Source organism: Sesamum indicum, linkage group LG2 (genome assembly GCF_026168435.1).
Source record: "Sesamum indicum cultivar Baizhima isolate 11 linkage group LG2, ASM2616843v1, whole genome shotgun sequence".
In the NCBI taxonomy this organism is placed as follows: domain Eukaryota; kingdom Viridiplantae; phylum Streptophyta; class Magnoliopsida; order Lamiales; family Pedaliaceae; genus Sesamum; species Sesamum indicum.
In genome coordinates this window covers 12428970-12452894 of record NC_142658.1, presented here as the reverse complement: position 1 = coordinate 12452894, position 23925 = coordinate 12428970, and the positions used below count along the sequence as shown (strand labels likewise).

Sequence of the window (23925 nt, the reverse complement as noted above, 5' to 3'; positions counted from 1 at the left end):
AGGTTAGATTATTTGCGTGGAGGGTGTGCCGGAATGGACTTCCTACGGTGCTGAATCTCGAACCAAGGGGAGTGAAGTCCTTGGTGTGGAAGTGAGCAAGAGGACGTATTGCACTCCTTGCTTCGATGTTCATTTCCCAGCCAGGATAAATGTTAGTAGACATATAGTTGTATATTTATGTGAACTATTATACCCACCAAGGAGGACAAACGTTAGTACCTTCCGACGCATAGCGCCCCATTGCGGCCTCAAAAAACACAGCATCACAAACAAAAAACAGAATGCTAATTACTAGATGAGCATATACTTGAAGGCTAAACTAGCATATTTACATATCTCGGAAAATTGATAGGATTAGGTGTAACGACCTAAACTAGAAAGTAAGATCTTCTACATATCTTCGCACACAAAAGTACATTTTCGGGCTGCTCTAGAGAAACCTAAAGGAGACAGACAGACCACTGTGACAATCCCCACACAAAATTAACTATGAAAACTACCATTTCACTTGCATGGTGCTGTAAGAGAAATAGCAGTTGGCTGATGTTAGCAATAAGAGAAGATCAGCATTTTGCACTTTCTTTGCTGAGCTTACGGGTGTGTGTATGAACTTGCAGTACATGGGTCTTCAGGCTACAATATATGACCTGGCACAATAACTTGTGTTAGCACACTGTTAGAGTCGTCTACTTAGAACGAATTGTAGTTAGGATATAGAAACAATAAAATTTTTCTGCAGCTTAAAGGTAAAGAGAATAGGGACACGAATGAAACCAGACTAGTCAACAATGGAATTCTTTTAAAGATTGTTATATGTGAAATATTCTGACCTGCAGGGGTATGGATGTTGTTGATAACAAATCTTTGCATTCATCAAGTAGACGATGCTCCCTTACACTTAGATTAGAAAGTTCAGACATCAGTAAGTTCATCTGCTCCACCTGTATAGCAGCAATTAAAGGGAGTTTAAGAAAGACAGAGATGGTATGCAAATATTAGAGTAAATATTCATCCACTGCTTATTGCTTAGGTGCTCAAATTACCTAAGCACTGAAAACTTAATTGATCTTTTTTTCTTCATCGTCTTATAACCGAAAGTGAATTCCTCTCTCCTTATCAGCTCATGCAAATTATGGTGGATTTTAATCTATCGACTCATCCCATTTAAAATACTAAACAAATAATTTTTTTTTGTTGTTATTAATAATTCTTTAGTACTAGAACCTTGAGTAACTATTCAGAAATATAGAATGTTCAGACTATCCTGTTTACACAGGCGAAACATACCAGATCAACTTGTTGAGACGTATGCTTGCTATGGTATTAAATGGAAGTATGGAACTAAATGGACACAGTACAATTAGAAGTTTGTATCTGTTCACACTGCAATTTATGCTCCTATAGCCATTCACTTTTCCTATCTTTATCAGCAACGGGTCATGAATATTGTGAAGCCTATTCTTATTTCCTTTATAACAAACTTCATGTTGAACCAAGAAAAGCCTGTAATTTTGATTTCATCCAGATCTTAGACATTTCTCAGGTTGGTTGTCTCGGAATTCTCTCAATGGCTGCCACATTGATAAATGGGATACCTTCCACTGGCAAAGATTCCATAGCATGTTATCAAGGAGAACTGGACGCGCAAAATGACTCTATCAGACTCGCAAGGCAGTGTTCCATTGCTTGTTATTGGGAGAACTAGGGGTGCAAAATGAGTCGAACCAGCCTGCAAGCCTCGTAAGCACGCTTGACGGTAGCTCCAAGCTTGAGCATAGCTCCCTCTATTGCTCACGGGCTTTTTCCCTTTTAGACTTAGTATTTTTGGTTTTATTATTTTCTAAAAATTATGTATTTAATATATATTAAATGAATATATTAAAATAAAATAAAGCATATTAAAATCTTACTCAATAGATATTACAGTTTTTATAGTTTTAAAATAATATGATATTTTCATAAAGTTAGTAAGATGTATCCAAAAATCAGCCCTATTAATGTATATTATTGAACTCTTTAAAAGAAATATTTATTTCATTTAATGTATATGGTTTTTGTTTGTTTATGTTGATATTAACTTCCGTTTGTTCTCATTTTACTTCCATGAATTATCTTAATAGTTTCTATGCATAATTATCTAAATCTTTTTTATGATTCAATCCAAAATATTCTTTTGGAAAATGAAACTAAAAAATATGAATACATTCTTAGAAATACTTATACGCTATGTTTGGTTTTGTGTTTTGGCCCATCTCTACAAAACTTTGTTTGTTTTTGTATTTTGCACACCTCCACTAGGTGTGCAATTGTAATTTATTTATTTTTTATTATTTTTTTTAATTATTTTTTATTCTTCTCTTAACATAAATATATATATTATATTTCACTAACAAACAAAATACTATATACATACACATATATATTACTAAATATATATATATATTCAAAGACATGATTTGACAATGAACAGTAACTCCTGTCTCCCAAATCCCAACATCAAACCTACAACACTTATTTTATATTATATCAAAATACAAATCCAAACATACCATCTATCTCAAAACACATACTTACTTATCTCTATTTTTCTCTCTCTATCTCCAAAAGACCAAAATAAAAACATTCAAAACATTAATCCAAACATAATGATAACTTTTCATATCTAGTGAATATTATGTATAATTAATTGCAGTAAAACTTTTAAATCTGTGTAAAATTTGATAATACCCATAAACTAATGATAGTAACAATGACAATAACAATTAAAATTTGTTATTGATATTAGTCTAGTTTGGGTCGACTGTTGCATATTATGAGAGAATTGATTGTAGGAAGAGTGACTTTACAATTTTAATAATGATTACGCATATTCAAATTGTAATTATATTCCCAAACTTACCTCATGTCAAGTGGTTTTGGTAGAATTTAATAGGTATAATAGATAATTAGATGAAAAATAATAGCAGTGGGATTAAAAGATACAAATTGTAGCTTTTATCAGAATATGGTTTTGGTATAATTTAATTCGAAAGTGATTGTGGGAAAAGGGACCAAACAATATAAAAAATTGTATTTGCACTAAAAACATAGGTTTGGCCTACTCAATATGCACAAAATGTCCTGTATCTCTAGATATAAAATGAAAAAAAAAATGATTATAAGTTTCTCCTATATTCTATGTAATTAATAAATACGAGATACATGAGTTACTATAATTTTATTTTAGAACTTATTTATTATAACATTATTTTTGTAATATTATTTATTGAGAATGTATGTAATAACTAATAACTTCTCATAACTAACAAATTTATTTGTAAATTTGACATATTCCAAGAAGGGTAAATGCTATACTTGATCCCTTAAGTTTTCGTTTAAAATCACTTTAGTCTTTTAAGTTCAGTTCTTAACATTAACATCCCTAAACTTTAATTTTTGTCACAGTTTGGTCCCTCAAACCATTTTTCAGCCAAAATATGGCCGGAGTTCAACTTTTGGAGGGTAGAATGGTCAACTTAAGTTTTATTTTATCACTTTAGTCCCTTAAGTTTGTAAAATATCAAATTAGTCCTTTTTCTAGAAAGAAAACCATTTTCTTTTTATATTTTTATATGGGATGTAATTATGTTGTATGAAAAATGAAAACTTTGAACTCTTGTGAACATAATATTACATATTGCTTAACTTAAAATAAAATAATCTTTTCTTTTTCATTTTCAAAAGTGACAAATATCAAAATTATAAATAAATTTAAAAAACTTATCTAATCTAAAAATATAATTAAAAAGTCTAAATCGGTTCTTTAATATTAGGAGTTAAAGACATATCTAATAAAACTAATCTTAACAATGTTATAAAATATATAGTAACAGTTACAATTTTGAAGAAAAAATTGGTTGAATATGCTTTTAATTATTATTATTTGGTGGATTTCAAATATATATAAAATTCATTTTTAGAGGTTTTCTAAATTCATTTTAGAGATATTTTTCTATAATGGGACTATATATGTAGAAAACTTCTTAAAATGAATTTTATATATATGAAATCCACTAATGAATTTAGTTAAAAAAGAATAATCTACCAACTTTTTGTTCGATCCAAACATTTAACAAATATTATTTAGGTTTAACTTTTTTAGACTTATCTTAAACTCTTGAAATAAAAATTACTGACTTAGATTTTCTTTATCACATTTTCATATTAGATAAGTTTTATAAAATTTATTCATAATTTTAATTTTTTTGAACTACTAAAGAAAAGAGAATATTTATTCTAAGTTCAGCAATATATTAGTATTATGTTCACAAGAATTCAAAGTTTTCATTATTCACATAAGATTATAGAGCATATCAACATAAAAAATGTAAAAACGGCTATTCTTTTCGTGTAAAAAAGGATTAATTTGATAATTTACGAACTTAAGAGACTAAAGTGATCAAATCAAATTTGTTGACCATTTTACCCTCCAAAGAGTCAAAATCTGGCCACATTTTTGTCGGAAAATGGTTAGAAGGACCAAACTGAGACAAAAACTAAAGTTTAAAGATCCTAAATTCAAGAAATGAACTTGAGGGACTAAAGTGATTCTAAACGAAAATTTAAAAGACCAAATATAATATTTACCCTTCCAAGAATTAATTAAAAAAAAATTATATTCTTTTTATTTTAATTCAATAAATATATAACTATAACCAGTTATATATTTGTGCATATATGTTATAAAGCATATTTCCGAACTTTTGTTAATATGTTGCTACTATAAGCTAATATTATGTATATATTAGTAAAAACAATTATAAATTTATGAGTTAAATCAATGTATGTATGCCTTATAATATTTTTCATTTTTAAATTCTTAATAAGAATTATTAAAATTATTAGTTTTTTGTCGAATTTCATATTCATTATCATTCCATTTTTTTAGAATTTCATGTTAGGTCAAATGTAAAATATTTTTAAAAAAATCTTCTTATGATTAATTTAAAAGTAAAGTTTCATTTGTCAACCTAATTTATTTGATAAATACTTTTAAGAAATTAAAAATTAATTTATATTTCCTTTTTCATGAATGAGCTTCAGCTCCTCCTCATTTTCTTTTCTTTTCGGGCCACTAAAAGAAGCGCATCAAGATCGAGCCTTGAAACACTTGCCAAGCTCCACTGAACTCAACTCATTTGATGTGTCGTGTATGCTTCAACATTTGAACTGATAAATCCTCCACCTTATACAGTATCCAACTTGTTGACCGCCTAACAAATTTGCAACTAGTTTCTGCGCCAACATCCATTAAGGAGTCCTAACTTCCTAGTACTGCAACAATTTCATATTCATGCAAAAGAAACTCCTTTCACAATAGTCCTGAGAAAATACTGAAGCATCATGGGGTAGAAGAATTCATTTTAACCTGCCCCTTTTTATATGCGGTCTCAAAAGTGGCTTCTTATTCTTTAAAGTCCACAATCCAGATACTTGTTTGTGTTGAGACTAGTGAGTATTATATGATACTTATCCAAGAAATCAGAAAATAAATTAGAAACCAGTTAAGAACTTTGAGGACAACTTAAGTTTGCAGACTATGAAAAAATTAGGTGAATGCATACTTCCGACAATCCAACTGAAAATGGAATTACCTTAGTTAGCAAAGAGCAAACTGAAGATGCCATTGCTTGCATCATATCAACAGCCGAAGATATTGCTTCTTGCACCTTGTCAATATCAGCCTGAACAAGATAAAACAAAGAGAACGACACTAGGCTTTGTTAATTCTTTAGCTACAAACTATCTTAAGGAGAAATGCAGTTGTATTCATTAGGAAAAGAAATGCAGTTGTATTCATTAGGAAAAACACCATCATACCCTTGCACCACCGACAAGCGGAAGACGGGTAGTGCTAGCTTCCAATGCTTCTATAGCACCAGATAAGGAATTGCAGTGATCTCTCTCGAACAGACCCCAGCTCTCCAAATTTGGCTCCTGCATTCAAGAAATATGAGTTAAATGCTAAATAACAGTCTACAGTGTTCAACCTTCTTTCATATATACATCTTTGCGCTGTGGTGTGAAAGCAGGCACTAATCAAACATAGTTGCATGTTAAATTACAGCAAGCAAGAAGAGAGGAGAGAGTCCCTTTAAACACTTTGAGAAGTAAAAATTTAGAAAATTTTCCAGAGTGCAATAAGTTCCGGCCAAATAAAAAAGGAAGAAAAAAAGAAAAGAATCTTGAGCAAATATAACTACTTAAGTCAACCACTGAATGATATCACAGTAAGCACAGTCAAAGAAAGAAAAGGTCTTACTTGCTCCTTTAATATAGAATAAAGCTTCACATTATGTCTCAAAAGTTGTAGTTCAATTCTCTTGGACCCAACCGAATGTCGCAATTTTGAGGTAGTCATCCAAGCGGTATAGAGACTTCTCTGATGAAGTCAAAAAAGAAAGGGTAGAGATGAGAACACTTTCCCTTGGAACATCATATTAAAGAAGCTAAATAAGTGCCCAATTCAAGTGTGAGATGGTACGAAGAATGACGTATCCAATTTAGCATCATATAAATTACATAGCCATGTTAATAAATATTCAAGTGAAAAGAACACATCTAATCAATATGTGCAAGTGATAGATTTGTCGAACCAACAATCAATTATCAAGTAAAGATAGGGAATTCTTTAGTTGTGAAGTGCTAATGTTCATTGACAAATAATTGCTGCACTCAGCAAAATAATTTCCTTGAGAGAAATTGTAGATCAGCTTAAAAACAGAGCTTCATAGTTACTTCGGGTTCCAAGCAAGATATGTCATGTCAGATGCCCATACGATTTCAGTTGCTTATCTTGTCTGTACCGATGCTAATTGTATCTATCAGTTTATCCAGTAATATATCATTTCAATTCCTAGCAAGATATGTCAGCTTAAAAACAGAACTTCTCAGTTACTTTGGGTTCCAAGCAAGATATGTCAGATGCCATAACGATTTCAGTTGCTTATCTCGTCTGTACCAATACTAATTGTCATCTATCAGTTTATCCAGTAATAGATCATATCAATTCCTAGTTTACAATAAGCAAATCACCTCTACGTTTCTCGTCAAGTTAAAAAGGTAGATCTCTCATTCACCGAATATCATCTAATAGAAAAGCAAATATAAGTAAAAATTTTCTTGTACTTTCACTTCTAGCAGGGAAAATGAGTGCTCATGATGTACGCCATATGTATCATATATTTCATTCCCATCGAAATAATATGGTTTATAAGCGTTTTTTAGTTTAAGGTTACTTAGATTTTCATTTTTCCCTAATGCCACTGATAGTTTCCATTTCCTTTTCCTTGACATTTCTTGGCTTAAAAACTGATACCATTCTAACTCACTGTGCAACTAAACTTGTTATCATGCTTTTCAGAAAGCAATTAACCACTTGATATAGAAAGGAGAAATCCATTAATAAACATCACAATGCTACAGCACCCAAAGTTGAAACTCTTGAGATTGCGCAAAAAGAGAGTACAAAATTTCAGAACCATGAACTGAGAAAATTATTTTAAACTTGATGGCAATGATTAATACAGGAGGCCAAGTAGAAAAGCACCTTCACAATATTTTGGACTCGAGATGAAACAATAGTGTATTACGTTTCCTGAGGAATCAGAACTATTATACAGAACTGGGTCGCTTTTGCATAAAGTATATATTTTAGATTATTTTTCAGATAAGACTCCATGCAACATTCCATATGTCATTTTTTTTATTATTATATTTTTCTTTTTGGGGGTAGCGAGGGGTGTGGAAGGGATTACATTAATATTAAGATATTGCAATTACTAATTGAAGCTAATAAAAGGTGAAGAGTTTCTAGTAGCCTCCCTACCTTTCTTTTTTCTTTTATTTTTTCGTGCATTTTGGCATTTAAGAATCTTATATATCGATTCACAGACTTCTTGGACTTAATCAGACTGGATGAAGATTATAAATGATTTAATGGAGTAAGTAACCAATAATCTGCTGCCCAGATGTGTACAGTATTATTTAACACAACCACATATTTCGATGTGTCTATTATTATTTTGTCACTAAATTCAGTTTTACTAGAGCAAAGCACATACTTTAGCACGGATGCCTCGATCCATGAAACAATTGGAACTGCAATACTGTAAATGTTTAACTAATTTATTTTATTGAAGAGTCAAAAATTTTGGGGAAAGTTAGTACCTCTGCTGTCTGTTCTTGTACCAACAGGGTATTCTCTACCTTCGCATTTGCTAATCGCCACTGCAACAGTCGGTTATATAGCAGCCTCAAGTTATGTGCATCAGCAATTCGATTCTCTCTCAGCTTTCCCTTCCTCATATCAACAGCAAAGCTCAATATAGATGGTGTGCTACACGTGTTACTGGCATTCATTGAAGTTACCACACCACTTCCAGCTCTTGTCGGACTAGCCATACCCCTTAACAGAGCACCAGATGAAGTCAAGGCCTTGCTTGGTGAAGCGGCCCTCATTCCCCCTCGAAGAGGTGATAATCCTCTAATCGCAAAAACTTCGCGTGGTGATGAAACAGGACTATCGTTTTGAAAATTCTTTGCAACAATTAATTTTGAATGACCTAATGTTCTATTTGATGCACTATTTGATAAGGGTGAACCAGGATCCAGTACTTTATGCTCTCGGTTACTCGCATCTTGACTGAATCTTCCCGGCACAACAACCCCACGTGGCCCTCCTCTGAGTTGAATCACATTTCCACTTGCAGTGCTCTCGCTTGAGTCACTCTCAGCATCTGAGTTCCGGGACTCACCTAATCTCGGTCGACCATCGAGCTCACTTGTTCCTCGAACGTCAACATCGTGATTGTCCAACTTCAAATTACTAACCTTGTTTCTACTATTTTCATCAGCCACAGACTTTCTCAATTCCTTGAGCGCAGAACCGGATCCACTCAATTTCACTCGTCCCGTGACGTAATCCAAACTCCTAGTGAAGAAATTCGAATTCTCGCCACGTAATCTTCCCGGCCAACGATGCTGCTGATGATCACTCGGCCTCGAATTCTCCCTATCCCTCTCTCTTCGATCTCTCACCGGCGTCACTCCCGCTTTCTTCCTCTCCGGCGTACCTTTCCTCAAACCCCCGGGAGTTCCGGCGGCTGCCGGAGGTGGCTTGACCTTACTCACAGGCAGCGAATACGATTCCCCCTGAAACGATACCGATAAACTCCGCACTGACGTCACCAACATTCTCTCAGCATTAGAAGGCGTCGTCGCCCCCTGCCGACGTCTCTCAGCAGACACCGCCCTCTGCTGACTCTTCGGAGTAGCAACCGCGACACTCCTGCTAAGCATTGGAGACTGGGACCTTCTCGACGCAACTGACGACCCGGATGTAACGGAAGAAAACGTCGTGTTGGTTGACGCGGAAGAATTGGAAGAGGATGAGGAGGTTGAGAGAGACAAATAGCGGGAGGATACTTCACGAGCTTTGGGACGGCTTGACGGCGCATTGTCAGAGTCGGACGACAGCAACGGCGGCCGCTTTGGGTTCTGCGAAGGGCGCTGCTTGGGGGTGGATGTAACCGCAGTTACCATTTCACATCGTCAACTGAACTCCCCACTCTCCTTCAAACCCTAAAATTCAGCTTAAGTCAGCTGATTTAGCTCTGGAAACAAATGAAAAGCGTGTACTAAGGGAGAGAAGAACCCAATTACGACTGAGTTAAGGGGAACGTGAATATATATATGTTTAGAAGAGAAAATGAGTGGCTTTAATGAGTAGTTTTAGAGAGAGAAACCGAAGATATGACCGTTACGAAACCCGGCGAATATATATATATATATATATATATATATATGTGTGTGTATGTATGTATATATATAACGGTGGGGTGGGTGTGGGGGTGGGGAGAGAGACTTTGGAGTATAACTGTCGTGTAGTGTGTGAATGTGTGAGAGAGAAACATTTTCAGGTATAACCAAAAGAGATGTTGTACGTTCTTCTATAATGGTTGTACATCGAATCACGAACTATAAGGGCCTGTTTGTGTTGCCGTGAAAGGCAGGAAGAGAAATTATGGGGTGTAATAAATTGTTAACAAATTGCTAGGTGCCAACATCAAATTTTTAAATTTTAAATTTTTTTTAAATTAAATACATTTTCACCCACTTTTCCGAAGGTTCATTCATTCTTATACTCTTTTTTTTTCTAAAAAAAAAAATGAACTAACTTAAGAAAAAGATAAATATATTTACTTATGAGTACACAATTATGCTGAAAGCTGAAAAAGCAATATATTTGTATAGTTAATATAGAATTTTCATTTGAGTAGATATAATCAACTCAAAATGAATCGAGTAAAAGTTTATTTGAATTCAAATGCACTAAAATTTAAAATATTAAATATCGATATTATTTATACTGTCAACTGTCAAGTTTATGTATCAATATCGATAGTATAGATGGAACTCACGAGCCGGTAGAGTCGTACCGAAAGGGCAGGCGGCGTGCCACTAGCATATGAGGTCCTCAAGGTACATGAAGTTTACGATATTTAACCTAAAATTAGGGCATTTGACAAAATGGTTGTTAGAAATCCCTATGCAAACTTTTGAAATAGTCAAAAGATTTTACCATAATTTATCATTTTTAGAGTTTATGAATGCAAAAATTCATAATAAATTTGGGCTTTTCGTGTTTTTAAAGACAATAAGTTCATAAGCCCTTGAACCTTATTCATTTTTATGGGTCAATCGAAGATAAATCAATAAATTTCTTTCTTTTTTGAATTGACTAAATGGGGCCAAAGACATGTTCAAATAAGATTCATCGAGAGACTGATTTATGTGCACCAAAGCCACAGTGTTCAAGCCCAATCAATGCAAGTGAGCCCAAACTACCTAAGTCCTACTCACAACAGGTAATTATATACACACAATCAATCCATAATAAGGCAAATCTAAAAGCTTCTGGTCACGATGAAGCTCTCCAACCTCAAGACCTTGATACTATCTTTACAAAGTAGCCCATGACTTTCTTCTATAAGTTTTGGAAGCGCATCCTATTCAAGAACAACTATCAACCCTTGAATTAATATTTGAAACGAAGAACCGGGGGGCGTATTTACATGCATAGAGGTTGTAGCACTTTCTTATTTAAACATCTTTATCCATATTACTTCTTGCCTCATAATTATTGTTCTCAGAAAAGAAATTTTGTTCGAACAACCCTCTTAATGGAAATAACTTCTAAGTTTGTGTTTACAACTTATTTTGCTTATGTAAACACCCTCTCAATTAGGGTGCTATGGGTTGAGTCTGAGGCAGGTTTGTCAAAATTCATGACCCAACCCGTCACGTATTTTTTTACAACTCAATTTTATATATGATATAAAGTATAAATAAAATATTTACATGTATTTTATCTATACTAATATAAAAAGAAAAGTCTGTCCACACTCGCAAACGGCGGTTAGTGACATCGCCGCACCAATTTTTTATAAAGTAAAAAATGCTTTTCATGATAAAATAAATAACTTATTCAACTTTTTAAAATTTACATTAATTGATAAATTATTATTTTTTCCTTTCTTTCTTTTTATTTATGTTACATTTTACTCTTATTCATAATACATTTTAAAACGTGAAAAATTATTCATTTTATGCACGCAGAAACGACGTGCCACAACAACTAGTATAAAAAAGGGTTTTTCCAAAATTCAGTTATGGCTTCAAAACTCATCCCAAATGAATCAACCCGGGATTTAACCCGGTCCCACACTCCTAGACTTAGTCAAAATCGATTTCTATATTTGTTTTCAAGATCGAAACAAACAGAGCACAAGGGAAATTGTTTTGGCAAGTGGTGCTACCTATTCACGAGACGCGTGAAAGCATTATGAATGGTGTAAGTCGTAGGACAGTGTTTGGTCCTCCTATATAAAGAAATCAATTCTTGGTGCTTACATTGATTCACTACAAATTTGAACTAGTTAAGGTGGGCTCGTCCCACCACGGACAATAAATGCCAATCCGAAGGTTCTTGATTTAGATATGTAGTCAATTCTCTATTTAAATTAATATTTTATTATACTATATATAATTAGTATATTTAAAAAAAATAAGTTTATATAGTGATGGTAAATTAAAATACAAAATAATGTATTAGGTGTGTTTGGGAGAGCACTGAAAAAACGTTTTTTATATTCCGACTTCAAATAAACACTTTTGAGGTGTTTGGAATGCTGATTTTTATTTTTAGAAATGCCAAAAAAATAGTACTTATAAACAAAAAACTAGAAGCACCATGGAACAACTCTTGTGGTCCAAGAATTCGGACAAGGCGAATCAAAAGAAGATGGCAACAGAAACACAAAACATAATATCGCTAGAAGAAATTGTTACAATGTAAAGGAGTAGTACTCCTCCGTTTATGACTTTGTTGCAGTAATGATGTAGCGATGACTGTTAGTTAAATTTCAATGAATAAGGGACGGCGACCTCGAAAAACTTCCCCCACCTTCGGGTGTTAAAAAAAAAAAACTAGAAGCACCATGGAGGCGCAGTCCTATGATTTTCTTTAAAATAGAATGAGCCCCCGTTACAATAATTTTAATTCAAAATTATATTTTTAATTTCTTTATAGAGAGCACTGTGAAATTTAGGAGATAAAGAGTACAGTACAACGTAGAGAATAGAGAACGAAAAAAAAAAAAAAACAAATAGATGATAGAAGGAAAAAAAGAGAGAATAAAATATTCATAATAAAATTACAAAATTACTTTAAAAGGAACTTTTAAAACAACCCTAAGTTGTTAATTATTTGATAATAGTATATGTAATTCTACAATTTTTGAAGTCTAGTTTATGTAACTAATTTACAAATATTTCACTTCTTTCTAGCTAAATTTATGCATTAATTAAAATAAATATATTTTTCTATCCCTAAATTCTTGTGTATATATATATGTGTGTGTTTAATGACTCAAATTATTATTTTTAATATATTTTAGTATTTTGCACATTAAATCATCATCAAATTATTTTTTTAAATAAGTGAAGAACTTACATTAAAAAATAGAGTATAAACTGATATTTGATATAATTATAATTGATTTACTTAAAAAAATAATTAGTAAGTAAAATAACGTACCTAATTTAATGATTATGGAAGTCATTAGCTTCGGATTCAACCAAAGGCAAACATATCCGTAGACAAATGGGCTCCATCAATTCCTTCTGTTGCTAAAAAGTATGACCATATTTTCTTTTCTTTTGTTTAAATATTTTTTTAAGTAATCAAGTTTGAGTTTTGGAAACTCTACTCTCTTTATGTTAGTACCAAGTTATAATCAAGTTTGGTGTAATTACACGTAAATTTCTTGTGGTTTGAAAAATTATATCTAGCATACTTGAGGTTTGCTTTCATCTAACAAAAAAGTCCCTTCATTACTCAAAATTTACTGAATATGCTGATATTAATGAAAAAGCAGAATGAAAATTGATAGTTACTCTCGATCAATTTATTACTAATTTATTGCAGGTCAAATAATTTTATTCAAACTAAATTATCTTTATAACGGTGAAGATATACCTCTTCACATGCATTAACGCATGAAGATGTATGAGGATAATTTGATCATAAAAAGAGTTTTTTTGACCTACAATAAGTCAGTAATAAGTTAATCGTGAGTAAATATATTTATTTTTAATTTTTATTGATATCAGCAATTTTTGTGAATATTTTGAGTGATGGGGAGATTATTTGTTAGACGAAAGCAAATATCAAGGGTGCTAGATATAATTTTTTAAACCACAGGGGGTCCAAGTATAATTATACCAAATCTTAAGAGATGAGAGTGTCATTATCTCATATTTATATCTACCAACAACCGACAACTATAACAACCATATACTAATAATCAGTATCAGACAACTATATCTAACCAATAATTATTACTAAAGTAGAATGATATCGACTATGAAAGCAGAACAACATCCCCACACATCAGTTGGATTCGAACCAATAACCTTAAAGTCATTGAGCTTCAGTTTCTCCAATTGAGTTAAGCCTCATTGGCGATTTCAAATTCTTTTTAAATTGAGTCATTTTAAATTCTTTTTTTCAAATTCTTCTTTCAAATTTAAATTCATAAATTCAAATACACCCTTAGATAATTATAAATCGAAGGAATTTCAAATCCTTCCGTTCTAAACTTGAGCTATATTTTTATCGAATATAATCAATTTATTTTTTTTTTAATATGAAGTCATTTAAAATTATCTTTTTTAATTTTTTGCTCAAATTTGGGGGTGCATTTAAGAAATTTGTGATTCAGTATATCAGAATCGTTCCTTTCTAATTACTGCTTTTAATTAAGGTTTCTTTCCTTAATTATAAAGTAATTTCTTGCCAAATCATTGTTAACCCCTCGAATTACTTAATTTCAGTGTATAATTGATATTATATGGTGGGGTATTTATCTCATTTAATATCAGTATTGTAATGTTTATTTCTCTTACATAATATGAGTTTATTGTCGACGTTTGAATTTATTAATCAAATCGATATACTTTATATCAATTTATTGATATTGATGTAATTATGTAATCATCGTTTCAAATCACTGTGTGAATTGATAATTTAAGGTGTAGATTTTTTTAGGGTAAACTATAACGACTTCCCCTGAGATTTGACATAATTACGAATACCTCTTCATTGATTGAAAAATTATCAATAGCCCCTGATTTTAACAGTCGTCTAACGATTAGCCCGATCTGTTAAGTTTTCATCCATTTTTTGTAGTGAACTGACCAAAATGCTCTTGTAGATTAAGAATTATAATTTTATTTATTTTTATTTTTTTATAGACTAAGTTGGTAATTTTTAAAAAAATTTCATCCACCCCTTTTTTATTGACAATTCTATACCTCCATCCAAAAATGACATAATTTCATCAAACATCAGGAGGGTTTTATAATTTTTCAAACAATGGTAATTCACCTTTTCTTTTAGAAAAAAAAAAAAAAATGAACCATCACTGCTGATTTTGATTTATAATCACCTAATAAAGCTAATTAGTGGTATCAATAATCTCTCACAGCATAATTCACAAACACTATGTGGACACTCAGCTCATTCACACAGCGCACAATGACAGTAGTCTCTCGGTACAATCAAAAGAAGTGGAAAAAAATAGCTAGTTAGCGTGTAATTGAGCCTTCGTCTTGACTTCAAGAGACAGTAACGATGACAGATAGGGTTTGGTCTAATTGGATATCCGACCCACTTAAATGTAATTAGACCCGAATTTTGTCGGACCTCAATTTCGGACCCATGTTATTCTTGGATTTGGCGGGTCCAACCCGTAAAATTAGATTAATTTATTTTTTGTAGTTAATTGATATATTTTTTTAGAAAAAAAATATTATTTAATAATAAGTTATTATTATGTTAAAAATATAATTTATTTTAGAAAGACATATTAAATAATCTAAATATTTTAAAAATTAGATATATTATTGGGGAAGGTTTTGTGTGGATTCCCAATCCAAATCCTACCCTGAACTCCATGATTTAGATCTGAATTCGTCCTATTTGCCATATATTCAGGATAATTTTCCATTAATGCTAAATTAAAGAGTAAATTTAATTAATAAATTTATTTTGATCATATTAAATCTTAATAAGTGATTGATTAGGATTTATAATGCACGGACACAACAATACGAAAAATGTAGAAAAATTTGGACTCGATGCGGAACAGACGCTACTACGTATATTATCTATTTTTATTATATATTATCAATTTCTCATAAAATTAAAATATGCAATTTGAATAATATCTAGATAAAATATAAAATTAGCATGTCTTACATCTATATTTTTAACCAAATATAGTTTCAAAAATGTACATAATTAGTTTATCTTAAAAGTACGGAATAAAAAAATTTTAATATTTAAATTAATTAAATCATCATGACCATCTCTCAAATATTTAGTAATTTCTTCTCAAAATTTTTAGTTTAAGATGAGCGAGTTAATTTTTTTTATTTTTTATTAAGCTCAATTTTTTTTTTAAAAAAAAATAGCCCAAACTTTTTGAAATTATAAAAGAAACGTATCAACATGCCAGTAGGCTTGACTGGCACCATGTCCTTTTTTTTATTTTTAATTTTCAGACACGCTATCCATGTGTTCGAGACGTGTCCGATACTGCACTGGATAATTTTTTGGAGTGTCCGTGTATTATAGATTACGATGTATAACGCATGGCAAGCTTGTGCATGTGGATGATAGTTGATGATGCCCAGTCATCATCCAACTGTGTCCAATTAATCCAATAGGCATCAATCATCGAAATGGTGTGTCATTCGGTTGAAACCATATGTCTATTCTGGTAAAATGGTATGCCCTTTCGACTGATGCGTCTGTTTTATGATGAAATGAGATACTATTTGGGTATATCCATTACGGCAAAAAGTCAGAACTTTTTACAAATATTTTTTTCAACTCGACATGTTTATTCAACAACACATTTTCAAATCCCATAAATAGGCCTTCTATTTACTGCATTATTAATCAAAGCAAATTCAAAGCATCCCTAGCGATAACAAGCATTCCAATGCAAAGAATGGTATGTACCTTAGCCCCGCAGCAAAGTTAAAAAGATGGAGAGGGATTTATAGAGTAGAAGGAAATACGCATTATTAACTCTACTCTGAATAGATAATGGAATAATTAAAGTGTTATACTCTTCTCAATTGGTCAAAAGAAGGGTTCCACTGCTGAATGCGAGGACAGCAAAGTGAACCTCTCACTTTCCAGCATAAAGACATCTCTCTCACATGCACACACTCATGATTTGCAAGCAAAGTTGTTAAAGCACCTTACCCGCTTTTTAGAGTGCCTCCTCTCTCTCTCTCTCTTTCTATATATATATATATATATATATAATATCTTAAACATATCTTGAAATAATTATACTTTCCTCCTCTAGATTTGGTACAATTACTCATAAATTTTCTGTGATTTAGTAAATTATATTTAGCACCCCAAATATTTGTTTTTATTTAATAAATAAGTCAATCCGTTAGTCTACGTATAATTACACCAAACCTTAAAAGTGGGGAGTGTAATTATCCCATATATTTTTTATACTGTAATTTTAGCACTTTGGTATTTTTATTCTTTATTTCTCTAGGGTTGCAAAATAATTCTGTAACTTTTTTATATTTCGTGATTTTGAGCCTTCTAGTGGTGGATTTTGCAAAAGTTGTAGGAACAAATCAAGCGCCCTCATGATTTTGGCATTTTTATAATTTATGTTTATAAGAGTTGCAAAAGAGTCCTCTAACTTTTTGACATCCAGCAATTTTCATCCTTCCGGGTCAGATTTTGCAAAAGTTGTCGGAATCTATTCCATGTCATTTTTATTTTAAAACTTTTCGTCCATATTGGCAAAAGTAAACCAGTCAGAACAAAAACTCCAATTTAAATGAACTTAGTGGGACACACATGATTTATCCCATGGCTTTTACAAAATCCGATCCTAATCAAAATTGCAAAATATAAAAAGGTTATAAGATTCTCTTATAATTCTAGAAAAAATAAAAACTAAAAAATACAAAAATATCAAAATTACAGGACAAAAAATATATGGGGAAATGACAGATTTAGTCCCATAGGATAAGGTAGATCTCACTTTCGGTCCCTTGCTTTTTGGGGCCAACAGTTTTAGTCCATTAATTTTATGAAATTAACACATTTAGTCCCATTTCATCTCAAAACTGTAAAAGAACACCCAGCTTGCAAGAATGGTATCAGAGCCTAGGTTTATTGAAGAAATATATGATCATATTACATTTTGATATTATCCACTAATGGAGGAGACTTTTTCAAGAAAATATGGAACCGAACGAAAGTTCGAGTTACTGTGAAAACAGGGAATATTTCCAGACTCTGGAAATACAAAGAAGAGAATTTCTCATGGAAATTCTCGACAAATGTGACAATGGTCCCAAGAGGATTGACCCGAAGCTTCTCACGCCAGAAGAAAAATAAGAATGGCTGAGAAATTTCGAAGTTCGACAAGTACTACCAGGAAATGCAGTGAGACGTCTACACTCCACTGAAGTCCATGGTAGAATCCCAGCCAGGAGAAACGGAAAGGGTAAATTTCTTCATAATTTCAGTTCAAAAAATTATGACTGATTGGAAAGAACTCGAGCCAGATACATCAAAGATCTCCCAAGATCTGAGGGAGATACAAAAGACGGTTCAAGACTATGGACATAGGTTAATACATATACCTATGAAAATAGAATCTTTGAGCCAAAAGGTGGAAGAGATACTTAAGATCCTTCCGGATCTACACAAGGGCCTTACAGATCTGAGGATAGAAATTACAGATCTAAAGAAAAATCAGAGAGAGAACCCTGAAACATCTAGATCCAGACAGGAGCGAATCAGGGACGCCCTCGGTACAGTACCCATTCTACACCAGAAAGGGAAGGCCACGGAGATTCCAAAGCCAAAGTCAAGAGAGGATCTGATCATTGCATCTATCAGATCTATAAAATAATGGAGGTAACAAGAGCAGATCTTTCAGATCTACAAGAACTGGCGGAATCCTTTTCCCAACTCGGGATCGTGGATTTAGTCAATATCCAAACAAATGAGCTCACTCCAGCACTACCACCGCCGGAAGGAAGTACATGTTCTAATGATCCTCCACAAGATCAACCGATGAGGGAGAGTGCGGATTTCCACACTAATGCCACACCAACATTTGTGGGAACCAGATTAAAGGAAAATCCAGGAAAAAATTCAAAAAGAGTGCCGGAGAATACACCTTGGGCAAGGACCATGCTCCAGCCCTTACATCCATACGGCGCTATACTAAATCTGGATATTATCGATTTCCGAAATATCGAGAAATTGATAGACGAATGGGTTGCAGCAATCAAGATAGCAGCAACTACCCTGGAGCTCGACAAAGAAAATTTCATAAAACTTGTAGAGTTGAGCTTGGAGGGATCTGTAAAAATCGGATGGGATAATACCCCAGAAGATACCAAAGCAAGCATCCTTGCCGGAGATTCGAAAGGCGCGATAGCTGACCGACTAGGAAGGCTTATCAAGATACACTTCATCGGAGATGGATATTTCGAAGGAAGTAGGGCAGAAAAAGCTAGGGAATATGCACAAGCTCTTTTCAGCCTCGAATTAAGAAGTATTTGCGCAGTAGATGAATATATCTATTGGTTCCGCAAGTATTTCTTCCAAAGTGGAGTAGCAACAGAAGTAGCAGCTCCAATGTTCTTCGCAAAAATATGCAGTCCATGGAGGGAAATGTTGATTCAATCATACAAAGTACCTGAAGGACAACTAGATTCAGTGGCACGAAGAATGTCTTTCCTTAAAGACAAGTTGAAGGATTGGTGTTATCAAGCATCCATCCAGAAGAACATGAAAAGACTGAGAGGTAAAATCAAACGAATCCCTCTCTGTTGTGATAACAATGATTTTCCAACTATTATAGGAGAATCAAGTGAGCCAAAGAAAAGGAAGAAGTAGAATAATGACCCCTACACGAGGAGTTCCAGAAAAACCTTTTCCCGACGAAGATCATGGTGGTCCAAATCCAAAGCCAGAACATATAAATCTGGACAAAGAACAGGACCAACAAGGGTTTCATCCCAAGGATCTAGACGAACGGATGCAAGATCCACCGGAAGAACCCCTACAAGAAGAACTTTCAGACGGGCCCATACCCGAGCCAATGAAAGTTTTAAAGACTGCAATTGTTGGACTTGCGGAGCAAAAGGACATATATCTCCCGATTGTCCGCAAAAACGTGGTGAATTAAGAAAATTTGAAGCCACGGATGACATCCTAGATGCAGTTTACTATGGTGACTTGGTACCCATCTACCAATTCGAAGATCTTCCTTCAGACGAAAGCGTCTATGAGGAGGAAATAGAGACTGATTCGGATGGATCTTCAACCGAGTCAGAATAACTACAACGAAGGAGATAGGCTTCAAACCTCCGAAAGCCTATCAGGATTCTTTTCCAGAATGACGGTGTCAAACAAAACCATGGAAAGAATCATGCGGCAAGATTCCAACCTCAGCCCATATGATGGATTTAGGATTGGAGGAATTGGGAAAGTCCTGAACCAGATAGGACTAAACCAAAGGAAGCATCACATAATCTACAAAGTAAGTTCAGGTGAGTTTGCTATACCAATGGAACTTACTGGTAATGTGATGGAAATGCAGCTAATTCCTAAAGAAGAAATTCTTGAAGAATTGAGTAAGCTTAGAGAAGAAGTAGCCATTACTATAAAATGGATCCATATAGGAACTATTGAAGTAGTAATAAAAGCAACTTTTAAGGAAGGAATTGATTCAGAAATACATTTATCAATAATGGATAGAAGAATCAATAACTTAAGAGATGGTTGTCTTGGAACAATGATAGGTAACTTGTATGCAGGAAAACTGATGTTTGACATTCATCCTAGGATTGCATACAACCTAGCAGACCAAGATTTTAGTAGAGTCTTAACCCTTCATCAAGATTTTAAAAGAAAAGATCTAATGAGAGAAGGAAATAGACCGTATTCTATAACTTATAGAATTGCATATGCCCTTTCCAATACGCATCATTCAGACTTATTTTTTAGGAAAGAGTATATTGAGATTCCTAGAATTTTCAAGGAGTTCGCCAAAGTCATGACACCAGACCCTATTAGAATACCTAGAATAGGTGGTGTGGATATTATTATAAAAGATCACCCAGTCTTAGATCGGACACTTAACTCTAAGACTGAGTTTAATAGTCGAATGTCCTTTTCGGAAGATAGGATTATAGGCTACAAAGGAAAGGAGAAAGAGTTACTAAAAGCTTTAACTCCTCAAGAGATTAGGGTTGATAACGTAAAACTTAGATGCCCTGAAGGATGGAAAGAAATACAAGTTATATTTGACATCACTAAGAAAGAAAACCTTTTTCCTTGTGATGACTTATATCATTTGCAGCAACCTGTTGTTGGAAAATATGAGGGCATGCTAGAAATAGCGGGCCATGAAATTTTAGTTGCAGGTGGTGCATGAAGAGAAAATGGGAGTATGACTTTGGGGTTAAGTTTCCTCGAAGATCATAAACCATGGGGAAGAAAAGGTAATGGAATGGAATTCAGTCTTGATGGTGTCACCATAAAGATTGAATGACGAGTCCCTTTTCTATATACATAGCTGTTGGTATGTTGTATGATCAATATAAGACGGAGTATTTTGCAGCTTATATTGATTCAGGATCAGGTATTTGCACGGCAAAACCTGGAGTTTTCCCTAAGGAAGCAAGGGAAACCTTACCCGTCATTGCAGGAAGGGATTTTTCACAAAAAATCCTGATACTCAATAAGGGAATACGAGAAGCCAAGATCATGATTGGAGGAGCATTCGGATCACCCTGGTTCAGGGTAAAAACACCTCCTATCTACTTTCATGATACAGGTGCTGATATCTTGTTAGGTAACAATTTTATTCAAACATTTGCAAGATATATGCAGGATAATCAAAGGAATCTGTTAATCTTTACTACTAACTGTGGTAGTGAGATACAGGTGTTGCGAAGAGAAAAGGCATTTAATAGGATAATGCCAATAAATTTTCGCAGCAAACGTGGTGATTTTGATGCCAAATTAACTCATCCAAAAATGCAGGATAAGAGAAAATTTGGTAAGGTCCTTTTGTCTTTCAGGCAACAGGGACTCATAGACAACGATAGCTTCTATAAGGAATCCGAGGAGGAAATCCTGAACCTTAAAGAAGCACTATTGGGAATGAAAGCACTCGACATCAGTGAAGAAAACAGACTTTCTCTTGAGAATGTCAAGAGGCTTATCCAGAGGAACTTCAGCGAAAATCCTCTGGCTTGGTGGGATAGGAACAAGATCGAAGCTACTCTGAGGGTCAAAGAAGAATGCAAATACGAGTATGTTAGATACAAACCTATCCAGATGAACATGAAAGATAAGAAGGATATGCAAATGATAATCAAAGAGCATATCAGTCTTGGACTCATCGAGCCTGGAATATCTACCTATAGTAGCCCTGGATTTTTTGTAAGAAACCATGGCGAGATCAAGAGAGGTAAACCCAGGTTGGTAATTAACTATCAAGGCATTAATAAAATTTTAGAGTTTGATGGTTATTACATTCCTAGTAGAGAACACTTAATTGATTGCATTAAAGGAGCAAAAGTGTTTTCTAAATTCGATTGCAAATCTGGTTTCTATCAGATTAAAATGGAGAACGAATCAAAGAAATTTACTGCATTCTCCACACCACAGGGACAATATATCTGGAATGTGCTTTCAATGGGTTTAGCAAATGCACCCCAGATATTTCAAAGAAAAATGGATAATCTTTTTAAAGATTACATCGAATTCATGTTTGTCTATATTGACGACATATTGATTGCATCTAAAAATATGAAAGAACATATTAGACATCTTGAAATATTTTCTGATGCATGCTATAGGGAAGGTTTAGTACTTTCTGAAAAGAAAGCTACTATTGCAGTCAATAAGATTGAATTTTTAGGAATCCTTATTGACGAAACAGGAATTGAGTTGCATGACCATATTGTGGAAAAAATCCGCAATTTTCCATATGTACTCAAAGATAAGAAGCAATTGCAAAGCTTTTTGGGAGTCGTTAATTTTGCAGGAATCTTCATTAAGGATCTTGCAAGATACAGAAAGGATTTCCGACCACTTCTAAAAGAAACGGAGAGTTCAAAGTGGAAATGGGAAGAAATCCACACCGAAAGGGTTCGTGAGCTGAAACAAGTTTGCAGTAACCTTCCAAAACTTGCTATACCGCAAGACAGGGACGAATTGGTAGTCTACACAGATGCCAATGATTACAGATGGGCAGCAGTGCTCATGAAGAAAACAACTACAGGGGAAGAACCCTGTAGATATACCGGAGGGTTGTTCTCAGAACAACAAGCCAAAGTTTGGCACATAAATGAGAAAGAATTCTTTGCGGTTTGGAAGGCTTTCAAAAAATGGCCTTTATTTTTACTTGCGAAAGAATTTACTTTAAAAGTTGATAATACTAATGTCAAGGCTTTCTTAAAAAATAAATTAGAATAAAAAATAGAGAAAGCTCGTATTATCAGATGGCAAGCAGAATGCCAATATTATTGTTATAATATTGTCGTTATAAAATCTCATGAGAATGTTCTTGCAGATTTCCTGACAAGAGATGGAGGCATCTGAAGCAAACTCCATCATGCTGAGACTCAGGCACCTCCGGGAAAACCTCGAGGAGCTTGACAGAAAGTTCGGACAGCTAGCAGTTAATGCTCAGGTTGCCGGACAAATCCAAAGAGCTGATCTAGACACGGTCCAGGTCGCAATAAGGAGTTCCTTATTAGCATCTACTTCGCTATGGAACGACTTACGAGAACCAATTCGAAAGGCATCACCTTCGGGGATGACTCGCGAGTTGAGGGAGCATGACCCAAAACATGCCTTTAGAGTACAGGGCTCTACACCTGTAGCGTCGGATTCAAGTACCGATTGCACAAGGCCATCACCAGACTCTGGTGAAACGGCAACAATTGAGTCTCAGGAAGTGCAAACTCCTGTTGATTCAAGTCAACCCAGCACCTCAGGGGTTAAAGAGGGAGAGATTAGCCTTAGGCCAATGACAGGCACCTCTAAGGCTAATACTAATGAAGTAATATCTTCTTCTGCTTGGCAGGATTATCAGCGTATGTGGGAAAAATTAATTTCCCGCAAAGGAGTCAATCCAGGCAAGACCATTATAGAAACGACCAGAAAATATAACAAAGTCTGGATGTTAGAAGGGTCTAAACCAGAAGATGTCAGAGAATGGTATGATTTTGGAGCCCTTG

The 23925-nt window shown here is 33.8% G+C and overlaps 1 protein-coding gene across 1 annotated transcript; it reads right to left on the bottom strand.

Moving 5' to 3' along the window:
* Window positions 1-268: 268 nt before the first annotated feature.
* LOC105155594 (QWRF motif-containing protein 2) lies at window positions 269-9821 on the bottom strand. Its single transcript, XM_011071488.3, has 6 exons — window positions 8209-9821; window positions 6302-6421; window positions 5860-5976; window positions 5634-5723; window positions 831-941; window positions 269-647 (listed from the first exon to the last, which is right to left on the bottom strand). Exons 1-6 carry the CDS (start codon window positions 9580-9582, stop codon window positions 564-566), a joined length of 1896 nt encoding a protein of 631 aa, XP_011069790.1. The 5' UTR covers window positions 9583-9821; the 3' UTR covers window positions 269-563.
* Between the last annotated feature and the right edge of the window lie 14104 nt (window positions 9822-23925).